Source organism: Meriones unguiculatus, chromosome 5 (assembly GCF_030254825.1).
Source record: "Meriones unguiculatus strain TT.TT164.6M chromosome 5, Bangor_MerUng_6.1, whole genome shotgun sequence".
Classification (NCBI taxonomy): domain Eukaryota; kingdom Metazoa; phylum Chordata; class Mammalia; order Rodentia; family Muridae; genus Meriones; species Meriones unguiculatus.
Genome location: NC_083353.1, coordinates 95914723 through 95929125, shown reverse-complemented (window position 1 = coordinate 95929125; position 14403 = coordinate 95914723). Strand labels below are relative to the sequence as shown.

Here is a 14403-nt window from a genome sequence, read left to right as displayed (position 1 = left end):
CATTTATCTAGACTCTGTTTTCTGTGTTATACTCTAAGACACCTCTCCCTGAATGCAATATGAAGTTTTTCAAAAACAGCATCAGTATAGTATAAGTACTTTACAAGAACGCAGAATACTTGGGCTCTTTCTCTCTTTCCAACATGTATTTTTAGTGCCTAAGATCAGGTAAGTTTGCACAACAAAGGTCAGTTACTACATATAGACATTCCTACTTTTTGCAAGGATACTAGTGTAAATGCATTTGTTCACATGTTATTCAGGTGTGTGCACATATTTGTGAGGGGGGAGTTTGACTCCGGGTTTCTTCCTCAATTACATTCCAACTTATATTTTCATACATGGACTGACTATTTCTGAATACGGAGCTGACCAAATGGATGAGATGAGCTGGCCATTAAGCCTCACAGAACTACCTGTTTCCATCTCCCCAGTTCTGAGATTACAGGGTTATAATGACACTCAGCTTTTTTATATGGGTGCAGGGGCTTGAACTTTGATCTTAACACTTGTATGATAAGCACAGGAGCCATTTACTTTTAGACCTCAAAAGGAAAAAAAATAATGAAAATATATAATGAAATAATTGATTTATTTCAGTCATGGTAGGAAATATTTTAACTTCTTTTGATTTAACTGTGTTTTTCTTTTGACAAAGTTAAAATATATTTTAGTTTAGAAAAGCTTTATATGCAAGTGTTTCTTTACTCTAAATTAAAAGAGAAACTTAAAATCATAGAGATAATGTAAAGTAATTATTAAATGAAGAAGAGGAAGAAGGAGAAGAAAAAGAAGAAGAAGAAAAATATTTTGCTGTATAAAGCACAATACAGTACTTTCAGGTGTAGGCATTCAGGATTTATTTAATTTGTGTGTTTGTGTCTTTTTGAGGTATTATCAGCAGCCAAGTAATGGCATTGTAAGCCTATGCCATGATACCAGAGCCAGATATAGAGTAGAAAACTTAGTAGAAACTCAGGATCATTACAAATAAATATTTTGTATTAAATTTTTATTTTTATATTAATTGCAGTTTATTCAATTTGTATTCCACTTGTAGCAACCTCCCTTATTCCCTTCCAATCCCACCTTCCATCCTTCATATCCACCCATATCCCTCTCCAAGTCCACTGATAGGGGAGGTCCTCCTCCCTTCCACCTAACCCTCGCTTATCAGGTCTCATCTGGACTTGCTGCATTTTCCTCCTCTGTGGCTTGGCAAGGCTGCTTCCCCATCCAGGGGAGGTAATCAAAGAGCCAGCTACTGAGTTCATGTCAGTGTCCCCCTTACTAGGTGACCCAATTGGACACTGAGCTGCCATGGGCTACCTCTATGCAGAGGTTCTAGGTTATATCCATGAATGGTCCTTGATTAGAGTATCAGTCTCTGAAAAGACCACTGTGCCCAGAATTTTTTTTTTTTTTTTTTTTTTTTTTTTGCTTCTGTTGCTCTCCTTGTGGAGCTCCTGTCCTTCCTTCCCAGGTCTTACTATCTCCCCTTTCTCTGTAGAAGAATATAGAATGGCAGAGAAACACTTAAAGAAATGCTCAACATCCTTAGTCATCAGGGAAATGCAAATCAAAATGACCCTGAGATTTCACCTTACACCCATCAGAATGACTAAGATCAAAAACATAGGTGACAATATATGCTGGAAGTATATGGAGAAAAGGGAACCCTCCTCCGTTGCTGGTGAGAATGTAAAATTGTACAACCACTTTGGAAGTCAATCTGGCACTTTCTCAGACAATTAGGGATGGCAGTTCCTCAAGATCCAGTTATACCACCCATATATATATATATATATATATATATATATATATATATATATATGTGTGTGTGTGTGTGTGTGTGTGTGTGTGTGTGTGTGTGTGTTCAAGAACACAACAAGGACATTTGCCCAACCATGTCTGTAGCAGCTTTATTTATAATTGCCAGAATCTAGAAACAACCCAGATATCCCTCAATGGAGGAATAGATACAGAAATTGTGGTTCATTTACACAATGGAATACTACTCAGCAATTAAAAACAAGGAAATCATGAAATTTGCAGGCAAATGGTGATATCTAGGAAATCTATGAAATATCATCCAGAATGAGGTATCCCAGAAAAAGAAAGACACCTACGGTATGTACTCACTTATAAGAGGATATTAGACATATAATATAGGATAAACATACCAAAATCTGTATACAAAGAAGCTAAGCAAGAAGGAAGACGCTGGGTAAGATGATAAATCCTCAATCAGAAAGACATACTGGATGGACACAGGAAGAAGGAGAAAGCAGGAGACAGGACAGGAGCCTATCACAGAAGGCCTCTGAAAGACTCTACCCAGCAGTGTATCAAGCAGATGCTGAGACTCATAACCATACTTTGGGCAGAGTGCAGGGGAATCTTATGAATAAATATTATACGCTGTTTGTAACTTCCTTTGGAATATGTCAGTGTATAATCTGATTCCAATGTTCTTCGAATATCTACCTTCCAAACAAGTAAAACAGTATATGTGTCTATACTTTTCTCATCGCTCTATGTTCATGAGATTCCCCAATACAGAAATCAAATATAATGATCATTGTTTTATATGTATATAAAGGCAGGGCTGTCTCCCAATCATTGAATTCCCATGCTCTGTGGTCCATGGAATATCTGCTACACAACAGTCTTGAGAGCCTGAGAACTACAATGAAAAATAGACCCAATTATCAATCCATATATCTGTCAGTAGCTAAAAATTTTTGCAGGGTAGGTTGGGTCGCATATTTCCAAACAGAAATTTTCAATTTGTCTTCTGAAAGTAATAGACAGCCCAGACGTTTCCACGAGCCCCAGAACAGAAGCAGCTCACATTCTGGCTTTCTGACTTATCTCAGTGCAGGGAGTCATACCAGGAGGCAATGGGAGCCTTCTGCTTTGTCCGCGTTGTGAGATATAATTACTCCAACAAGGCTCTCACTGAATTCAATATGAAGCATTTTAATCCCTGGAAACACTATATTTAAAGGATATAAGAAGCAGTGTCTATTGTTCATCTGCTAATGTTCCCAAATGTCACAAAGGTAATTACTTGGATGACATTTATGTGATACAGCTGGACATTGTTACAGTTAATATAAAGCCTGCCTGTGGCAACCACTTTATTTCCACCTACATCTCACGGTGGGTGTATGATCACTGTTCCTGGAGGAACACCCGTCTGCCCCACATGACACCACTGCCCTGGGGTTTCTTTCCTGTGCAGTTTACGCTAATACCAGGAAAAATAAATAAAAGGGCAGTGATATATGTATGCATCTTAATATTGATATATTGCATTTTTAGGGATGTTTCTAAGATTACTTCACAGTATATAATTTCAAAAATACTGTCTATTAAAAAAACAGATTTCCATTATTGTCAGGAGCCTAGATTTATAAAATGCACAAGCATAACTTTTTATACATATAAAATTTCATTTGACTCCAATGAACAGGTAACTGACAAAGCTGTCTTTTGGGTCCCTCATAGATGTATCACTAGACTACTTTCCAGGATATGGTGAGTATGGATTTTCCCCACGAACTTACATGCAAACTGTAGTTTGGCTTTTCTACTCAGAATGGTGCCCACAGGATTGGTGGCCAGACACTGGTAGGTGCCGATATCTTGATCCGTGCGGGGGCTGCTGATGGCCAAACTGCCTCCATCCAGCCTATAGTGATAAGTCATGCTGAAGTCAATGTCTGTGCCATTCTGTTTCCACCTTCAAGTAGAAAAAAGAAAGAAAGAAAGAAAGAAAGAAAGAAAGAAAGAAAGAAAGAAAGAAAGTTAGATGAGTAATATGAAGAATATAATGCTATTTATCATAAACATACTGCTGGATTCCTGTAAGAATAAAAATAAACAAAGACAAATCAACACAAAACACATGATGACTCCTGGGACGGTCTCAGTAGTTTCATTAAGGACAAGGATGTTCAGCTTGTGTTTGTAGTCCTGGGGTTTGAACCTAGGACCTCACAGACTCAACGTGTTTTTTTAATGGTGGACTACATCTGCAGCCTCATTTTAATTTTTTAAAAACATCTGAGACGTACTTTTACTAGGGGGCCCAGTTGACCCAGTCTTACCCCAAACAAACTCTGAAGTCACGCCTGCTGTTGCACTTGAAATCCATTTCTCTTTTTTTTTCTTTTTTAAATTATTTATTTATTTTTTTATAAATTACAGTTTATTCACTTTGTATCCCAGCTGTAGCCAATCACACCCTTCTTCCTTCATCTCCTCCCATGCCTCTCCCCAAGTCCACTGGTAGGGGAGGTGCTCCTCCCCTTCCATCTGACCCTAGCCTATCCTGTCTCCTCAGGACTGGCTGCACTGTATTCCTCTGTGCCTGGTAGGCTGTTACCTCCATAAGGGGAGGTGGTCAAAGAGCCAGCCACTGAGTTCATGTCAGAAAAGTCCCTGTTCCCATTACTAGGGAACACTCTTGGAGACTGAGCTGCCATGGCTACATCTGTGCAAGGGTTCTAGGTTATCTCCATGCATGGTCCTTGGTTGGAGTATGAGTCTCAGAAAGCCTCTTGTATTACTCTCCCACATTCTGAGATTATGGGCCTATGCTACAAGGCCTGGCAAATAAAATTGTTCTGGGGTCAGCGATAAAAATTGGCATGTTGTTTGGAAGCTTTCTACCCATTATAAGTTACAAACCCTCACTCACATGAAAGCAGAAAGGCAGTGGAACCTTTAACATGAGAAATAAAATTTAGACTTCAGTCAATAATTCTGACATCTATTTCTTTAGAGACTTTGCAAGTAATGTATACCTTGCCTGAATCCTCACAAGTGGCATTGCAAAACTGAATGTCAGAAATGATTTTGAGACAGAAACCCAAGAAAGCTACATTACACCCAGCACGAAGAATGCCAGCAAGGGTCTGACAATCCCCATTCAAGGCTGATAACAAAACAATAATAACCCGAAAGTTTCAAAATGTTATTGTCTTTGTGAGTCTGCCACTTGGAAAATTAATCACGTTGAAAATATTTCAATGGCAGTTGAGAAAGCCAACCTAAAATTATATGTTAGCAAAACAAATGCAGCTTGAGACCTTTTTTAAGAAGCCAAATTCTCTCAGCTTAGCTATTAGTCAACAATCCTTCAGTGTAAGAGTTATCTATCTGAAAAAGGACATTAGCATTATTTGGAAGGCTTCATAAACAGCCTTAGAAGATTCCGTTTGGTCATTTCAAGATCAGTGAATATGCATTCATCACCTCTTTTTTTTTAAAGATTTATTTATTTATTGTGTATATAATGTTCTGCTTTCATGTATACTTGCATGCCAAGACAGCACCATGTCTCATTATAGATGATTGTGAGCCACTGTGGTTACTGGGAATTGAACTCAGGACCTTTGGAAGAGCAGACAGTACCCTTAAACTCTGAGCCACTTCTCCAGTGTCATTCACCCGCTCTTATTAGAATCACTTCTCTCATTGGACATCTCCCTAATTCATCTTTTACATTATGAATGTTGTACATTAATAAGCTACCTCTCAAAGATGCAAATTGTATGTAGTCATATAAAGCATTTATGGGAATAGGCATTTAATAAAATGAATCATACAACTATCACTTGTAGAGAAGAAAAATACAAGGGAAAAGAAACAAAACCTTTCCCCACTCATGGTCATGGTTATGGTTCATGGTCTACAATAGAAGACAGATTAGAACAGACCCAGTCATCCAGCATAGCTTTTACATGATATTGGAGTTTTGAGAAACAAAAACCCCAAACACAGACAAATCTGTATATTTCAGTGCTAGGTTTAATTTAGAGTGTACAGTTGTCAGGATAAAAATGACAGGGAACAGTAGCTGATTTCATAATTAGAGCAAACTCAACAGGGACTGAAGATTGTTCATGCTCTCACTGATGACCTGGATCTGTGGGCTAAAGTAAATCAGTCCCACTGCTTAGGATTTCTGGAAGTAACCTCTGAAATGAAGACTTTATCCTCAGCTTAAAAAGGAAGGATTCAGGGAAGCTGGCAAAGATCTTCTGCTTCTGTTACTGTCTCTAGGCTTTAGGGCAGTTTTTCTCAATCTTCCTAATACTGCTCCTTTTGCGCTGACTCCCACCCATAAAATCATTTTTGTTTCTACTTCATAAGTGTAATTTTTCTGCTGTTATGAATCATGGAAATACCCATGTTTTCTGATGTCTCAGGCAACTTCTGTGAAAGAGTTTTCCAACCTCCAAAGGGATCTCAACCCAGAGGCTGAGAACCACTGCTTTAGGGCCATTTCATATCACATTTTTAAGGGCATATGCCTGCCTTGTAATGATTCTTTTATTCGTAGTGAAAATATATGTATTTTTTCGGATGCATAATTGTGAGAAAAGAATGACATTGTATAACGTTTTATTGGATATCTTTGATTTGGAGGTGGCATTGTGACAGAGCCATTGCCAAAAACCTAACTAATGTCTACTAAAATAGAAAAGAAATACTGAATTAGGTTACCCCACATACACTACGAAAAATATTAAGTGATGGGTCAAATATCTAATCAGACAGAGGATTTGAGCCAATCCTGTCAAATTTTAAATGATTTGGCTACCTTCTGTATGTGACAACTCTTTTTTAATAAAATGAAGATAACCATGATATAGTGTCCATCTATACATCTTGGGTTTTCTACATTTTTTTAATAGTAATTTGTACATACTGCTTCTTGTACTAGCTCTTAGGGCTGAGAAAGCAGGAAACATCTCTTCCCACTGGCATGTCTCAAGATGCCAATATTTTCCTTGCTCTCACTTTAAACCTGTCTTTCATAATTTGCTTAGAGGGCACAGTCTCAGACCTCCGTGTTCTCTATGATTTTCAAAGAGAAGGGTATACTATACTTAGTTTGCCAGCTCTCTTTAATTTTGGAATCAATCACTGAAATAACTGCTGTCATCATTACATGCCTCTAATTAAACGCAGTAATTGTTTTTCAACACAAATTCAAAGTTGTTGGCTTAGCTGCAGCAAATGAATTCTTCACGGTAACACCGTAATCATTCTAATCACTGTGGTACAATGATTATTAAACTGTGCATATAGATCAGGAGTTCAGCTCTAGGTGCGGGCTTTGTCCTAATTAATATGCTTAAATAAATGGAGAAATAGTTTCACTTCATTGATGTGATTGTCAGACATACTTTATTGATAGCATTACACAGACAAGGGAACATTTTTATGTTATAAACTAGAAAACACGTGTTGAGTGAATATTTTTAAGCATATGAACTAACACATATTTCTAAGAGGTGATCAGTGTGAACTGGAATCTGATCCTTTTGCCGTGGAATATCATTCATAGTTAATTAGTTGAGACCTTATTGAACAATAAGGCTGGGGGCTCTCTTTGCTGTCACTGGGTAATGTGCACACGCATGAATGCCTTTGTGTGTGATGTCTAACAAATCAGCTCTCTGCTTTAAGTGATTTTTTTTAAAAGCACCTGTTACTGAGCCCAGCCCCAGATCACTGTAGGAAAGCAATAAAATCTATGTTCTAAGTATGCCTGCTGTTCTTATTACAGAATGTGTTGGAGGATGTTGCCTCCATGTCTGGGTTGTCATTACTGTCCTGTCCATCTTTGTGTCCACCCATTATAAATATTTCATGATTTATTCCCTGCTTGATCCCAGGAAGTAATTAACAATATGAAATGGAGAAATGTAAGAAGAGAGAATGACATCTCCTAAGACTTTCCTGACCCTCCTATTTTCTAGAGAGACTTCCACTTAATGAATGGTCCTATTCTTTCCAGGTAACAGAAGTAATCACCTATGCCCCGACTTCTATTGTTTGAGAAAAAGTGTATTGTGTGCAGAAATAATGTGTTTGTTTACGAATCCCATAGAACATGTGAGATTAAGTCTCTGCTAGCTGGTTTTCCTAGAGATTCTAGCTATAAGCAATTTTTTTTCCTATCACTCATTTTGGGTGATTCACTTCTCTTTTCCTTTGCAAGGCTCCCTTAGTCACAGCAGCTGATCATTAAATTTATCTATATGTTCCCTGAACATTGAAACTGTGCAAACAAGTTTTTCCTGGATCTTGACTTTAATTATGCTCTTGTTTGCAGCATATTTATTTCACAGAATATGACTTTGCACAAATTATTCCTCAACTTCCAAAAACCTAACTTTAAGATTGTTATTTCCGCTCATAACATTACATTTTTCTATACTAAGTTTAAAAACAACAACAACGGAATGGATATAATTTTTTTTTTCTGTGCAAAAGAACCAATGTAAAGATATATTTGGGAAAAATAGAATAAGTTTAATGATATGATCTTGATTAGAATAACAAAAAAAACTTTATAAAATATATTACTTATTACAATTTATTCACTTTGTATCCTGGATGTGGACTCCTCCCTGACCTCCTCCCAATCCCACCAAACAAAACTTTTAAAGCAATGCATTCCCCTTAACTTCTCTCTCTCTCCCTCTCCCTCTCCTCTCTTTCTTTCTTTTTTTTTCTTTGTTTTAATACCAATACAGGAAAGTCCACTGTTAAGAAATGATCTTCGAGGAGGGGCAAGATGGCAGCGCCAGGAGGACTCTCATTCTGAGCAGCAGCAGCAGGATCAGCACAGTGACCAGAAATCAGAACTCGCGGCCATAGAACACAGTCATTGTGTTTCCCAGGTGAGAGGATACCCCACGGTGGGGGATTCAATCAGCTTTTAACTCACCCGGCTAAACCTGGGAAGAGATCCCGGTTCCACCAGATGCTTGGCTGCCGGCCGCCAGCCCCAACCCCAGCCCAGAGCCACAAGCCAGTGTCTCTGGTCACGGTCCCAGACTGAACCATGCGCACCATACTATCAGAGACTGGAATTTTCAGTCGAGAGATAACCCCAGGGTACAGGAAACGACTGGGACCGGCCTTAGGTCACCCAGACATCCCCTGGAAAAGACTTGGGTTCCACGGGCACCCCAGACCCAGCCCGGAGCCAGAGCCAGGGACCCAGGCTCCTGCACCACAGAGCTCTGTCTGCCTGTGCGCCTGATTCGCCGCCAGAGATAGAACTGTGGGCACCAGGGCACCAGCGAATGAGTTTCACTGTCCGGTGCCAACACACAGGAAGGGAAACGGCTGGTCTGATCTCAGAGCACTCAGCTGACACCCCCAGCCTAAAAAGGTCCCCAGAAAATTACCCAGCTTAGGGAGGCACCAAGGCTCCCAAAGGCCGCAAAGGCAAACACAGGCAGTTTCTGCACACCAGACAGCTGGTGGAGACTGAGCCACCATCACTCATCTGTGCTCCAGGCACAGGCAGTTTCTGCAGCCAGCCAGCTGGCTGACACTGAGCAGTGTGCACCAGGGCAAAAAAAGACACTAGGAGTCCGTGTCTCCAGAGAATCCACAGGGAAGGAAGCAAACTGTACTGACTTAAATCACCCAATCCTTCTCTAGAAAAAGTCTAGCAGACAAGTGGGGCCGAGGCGAGATCACTCAGCTGTGCTCCAGACACAGGCACAAACACTTGCTGCGCGCCTGATGTCCAAGTGGGTCACAGCAGCTGATCAGTAAATTTACAACAAGAAACCCAGAAACAGGGCAGCTGCCCTCAGGACTTCCCTGGGTGAGAGGAGAACCCTCTCGACTAACAAAGACCGCAGTCACGACTCAGGTCTATATCCCTGAGGTGAGCAACTCCTGAAAAAACACCAGCCATCCAGGGACTATACCCAAAAAGATGAGAAGACATTCTTCAGAAAAAAAGAGCTTTCTGAAAAGGGGATTCTCTCCACCACAGGATCCCCAGGAACCACCAGAAAATAACCCCAAACACCTAAGATAGCACAATGGGTAGAGGCCAGCGTAAAAGCTCAAGCAACAAAAAACAAAGCAATATGGCATTTCCAGAACCCAGTTACCCAGGGGCAAGTAGCCCTGGACACCCCAGCATAACTGAAATCCAAGAAGATGACCTAACAACTATGCTCATGAAGATGATAACAGAGGATACAAATAAGACACGTAAAGACATAGAGGAAGATAAACTCAAACAGAATACTGCCATCCGTAAAGAAATAGAGGAAGCTGCAGCCAAACAGTTTCTGGCCTTTAGAAAGGAAATGCTTAAAGCACTGAATGAAATAAAAGAAACAGAGTTGAAGGAACTAAAAGAAAAACAGGAAAGTACAATCAGACAGGTGAAGGAAGTAAAGAAAACAACTCAAGACCTGAAGATAGAATTGGAAAAATTAAAGAAAACACAAATGGAAGAAATAATGGAAAGGAAGAATCTAGGGAAGAAAACAGGAACTACAGAAGTAAGCATAAACAACAGACTACAAGAGATGGAAGAAAGAATCTCAGGTATAGAAGATACAATGGAAGAAATCGATGTATTTGTCAAAGAAAATGTTAAATCCGAAAAATTCCTGACACAGAACGTCCAAGAAATGCAAGACAACATGAAAAGACAAAACCTAAGAATAATAGGTATAGAGGAAAAAGAAGACTCCCTTCTCCAAGGCCTAGAAAATATTTTCAACAAAATCCTTGAAGAAAATTTCCCCAAGCTAAAGGAGAGGCCAATTAGAATACATGAGGCCTACAGAACACCCAACAAATTTGACCAGAAAAGAAAATCCTCCCGCCACATAATAATCAAAACAGTAAGTATACAGAACAAAGAAAAAATACTAAAAGCTGCAAGGGAAAAAGGCCAAGTAACATATAATGGCAAACCTATTAGAATCACACCTGATTTTTCAACAGAGACTATGAAAGCCAGAAGGGCCTGGACAGATATCATGCAGACCCTAAGAGAACACAGATGTCAGCCCAGGCTACTATACCCTGCAAAACTCTCAGTCCTCATAGATGGAGAAAACAAGATATTCAATGACAAAAACAAATTTCAACAATACCTACAAACAAATCCAGCATTACAGAAGACACTAGAAGGGACAATACAACCCAGGAAAACTAGCTACATTCAAGAAAACACAGGAAATAAATAACCTCACTACAGTAAAACAAAAAGCAACCAAGCACACAACCTGATGACCACAGCCAACATCAAAATCAAGGGGTCTAACAGCCACTGGTCATTAATCTCTCTCAACAGCAATGGACTCAACTCTCCAATAAAAAGACACAGATTAACAGAATGGATTCATAAACTAAACCCAGCAATCTATTGCATACAAGAAACACACCTAAGACACAAAGATAGACATTACCTGAGGGTAAAGGGTTGGAAGACGACTTTCCAAGCAAACGGACACAAGAAGCAAGCAGGAATAGCCATTCTAATATCTGATAAAATAGACTTTCAACCAAAATTAATAAAAAGAGATGGGGAAGGACACTTCATACTCATCAAGAAAAAATTCCACCAGGAAGACATCACAATCCTGAACATCTATGCCCCAAATACAAGGGCACCCACATTTGTGAAAGAAACATTGATAAAATTTAAAGCACATATAGATCCCTACACATTAATAGTGGGAGACTTCAACACCCCACTCTCAACAAAGGACAGGTCAACAAAACAGAAATTAAACAAAGAAACAATGTCTCTGACAGAGGTCATGAATCAAATGGACCTAACAGACATTTACGGAACTTTACACCTAAACACAAAAGAAATTACCTTCTTCTCAGCACCTCATGGAACCTTCTCCAAAATAGACCATATAGTGGGTCACAAAGCAAGCCTCAACAGATACAAGAAGATTGAAATAATCCCTTGTATCTTGTTTGATCACCATGGAATAAAGCTGGACCTCAACAATAACAGAAATAGCAAAAAGCCTACACACACATGGAAACTGAAAAACTTGTTACTAAATGACAGCTGGGTCAGGGAAGAAATAAAGAAAGAAATTAAAGTCTTTCTAGAAATCAACGAAAATGAAGACACAACATACCCAAACTTGTGGGACACAATGAAATCAGTGCTAAGAGGAAAGTTCATAGCACTAAGTGCCTTCAAGAAGAAATTCGAGACAGCCAGCTCATTCAAGCACCTTAATGGCTCACTTAAAAACCCTAGAAAAACAAGAAGCAGACACACCAAGAAGGAGTAGACGGCTGGAAATAATCAAACTCAGGGCTGAAATCAATCAATTGGAAACAAATAAAACAATTCAAAGAATCAATGAAACCAAGAGCTGGTTCTTTGAGAAAATCAACAAGATCGACAAACCCTTAGCCAAGCTAACTAAAAGGCAGAGACACCACCCAAATCAACAAAATCAGAAATGAATAGGGGGATATAACTACAAACACTGAGGAAATCCAAACAATCATTAGGACTGACTTCAAAAGTCTATATGCCACAAAATTTGAAAATCTAAATGAAATGGACAATTTTCTTGATCGATTTGACTTACCAAAGCTGAATCAGGACAAGGTAAATCAACTAAATAGACCTATATCCCCCAAAGAAATAGAAGTGGTCATCAAAAGTCTCCCATTCAAAAAAAGCTCAGGACCAGATGGCTTCAGCGCAGAATTCTACCAGACTTTCAAAGAAGAGCTAACACCAATTCTCTTCAAACTATTCCACAAAATAGAAACAGAAGGAACATTACCAACCAAACTCATTCTATGAAGCCACAGTCACCTTGGTACCTAAACCTCACAAAGACTCAACAAAGAAAGAGAATTTCCGGCCAATCTCCCTTATGAACATTGATGCAAAAATACTTAATAAAATACTTGCAAACCGAATCCAAGAACACATCAAAGATATTATCCACTATGACCAAGTAGGCTTCATCCCAGGTATGCAGGGGTGGTTCAATATACGGAAATCCATCAATGTGATCCACCATATTAACAAACTGAAAGAAAAAAAAAACACATGATAATCTCCCTAGATGCTGAAAAAGCATTCGACAAAATTCAACATCCATTCATGTTTAAAGTATTGGAGAGATCAGGGATACAAGGCACATATCTAAACATAGTAAAGGCGATATACAGCAAGCCTATAGCCAACATCAAACTGAACGGAGAGAATCTTAAAGCAATCCCACTAAAATCAGGGACAAGACAAGGCTGGCCACTCTCTCCATATCTCTTCAACATAGTGCTGGAAGTCCTTGCTAGAGCAATAAGACAGTTGAAGGAGATCAAGGGGATACAAATTAGAAAGGAAGAAGTCAAATTATCGCTATTTGCAGATGATATGATAGTATACGTGAGTGACCCCAAAAACTCTACCAGGGAACTCCTATAGCTGATAAACACCTTTAGCAAAGTGGCCGGATAAAAAATTAACTCAAAAAAATCAGTAGCCCTCCTGTATACAAAAGACAAAAGGGCTGAGAAAGAAATTAGGGAAACAACACCCTTCACAATAGCCACAAATGACATAAGGTACCTCGGAGTAACCCTAACCAAGGAAGTCAAAGACTTGTATGAAAAAAAATTTCAAATCTCTGAAGAAAGAATTAGAAGAAGATATGAGAAGATGGAAAGATCTCCTATGCTCATGGATGGCAAGATTAACATAGTAAAAATGGCCATCTTACCAAAAGCAATCTACAGATTCAATGCAATGCCCATCAAATTACCAACACAATTCTTTACAGACCTGGATAGAAAAATTCTCATCTTCATATGGAATAACAAGAAACCCAGAATTGCTAAAACAATCCTCTACAATAAAAGATCTTCCGGAGGTATCTCGATCCCTAATCTTAAGCTGTACTATAGAGCAACAGTTTTAAAAACTGCATGGTACTGGCATAGAAACAGAATGGTGCATCAATGGAACCGAACAGAGGACCCAGAAATAAACCCACACACTTACGGACACCTGATCTTTGACAAAGACGCCAAAACCATTCAATGGAAAAAAGATAGCATTTTCAACAAATGGTGCTGGTCCAACTGGATGTCTACATGTAGAAAAATGGAAATAGATCCATACTTATCACCCTGCAGAAAACTGAAGTCCAAGTGGATCAAAGACCTCAACATAAAACCAGACACATTAAATCGGCTTGAAAAAAAAGTGGGAAATACCCTAGAACTCATTGGTACAGGAGAAAACTTCCTGAACAGAACACCAACAGCACAGGCTCTAAGAGCAACAATCAATAAATGGGACCTCATGAAACTGAAGAGCTTCTGCAAAGCAAAGGACACCATCATCAAAACAAAGCGACCACCTACAGATTGGGAAAGAATCTTCACCAACCCTTTATCTGATAGAGGACTCATATCCAGTATATATAAAGAACTAAAGAAGCTGAAAAGCAGCAAACCAAGTAATCCACTTAAAAAATGGGGAACAGAGCTAAACAGAGAATTCTCTGTAGAGGAATACCGAACGGCAGAGAAACACTTAAAGAAATGCTCAACCTC

General features: G+C 39.1%; 1 protein-coding gene across 5 annotated transcripts in view; it reads right to left on the bottom strand.

Moving 5' to 3' along the window:
* Window positions 1–14403, bottom strand: part of LOC110553555 (contactin-6) — a 365089-nt gene that overhangs the window by 198390 nt on the left and 152296 nt on the right. For all 5 annotated transcript variants that reach the window (XM_060383868.1, XM_060383867.1, XM_060383866.1 and 2 more), the window contains one exon: window positions 3573–3748. In XM_060383868.1, the coding sequence (XP_060239851.1) occupies window positions 3573–3748 (176 nt within the window). The remainder of the gene's footprint in view (window positions 1–3572; window positions 3749–14403) is intronic.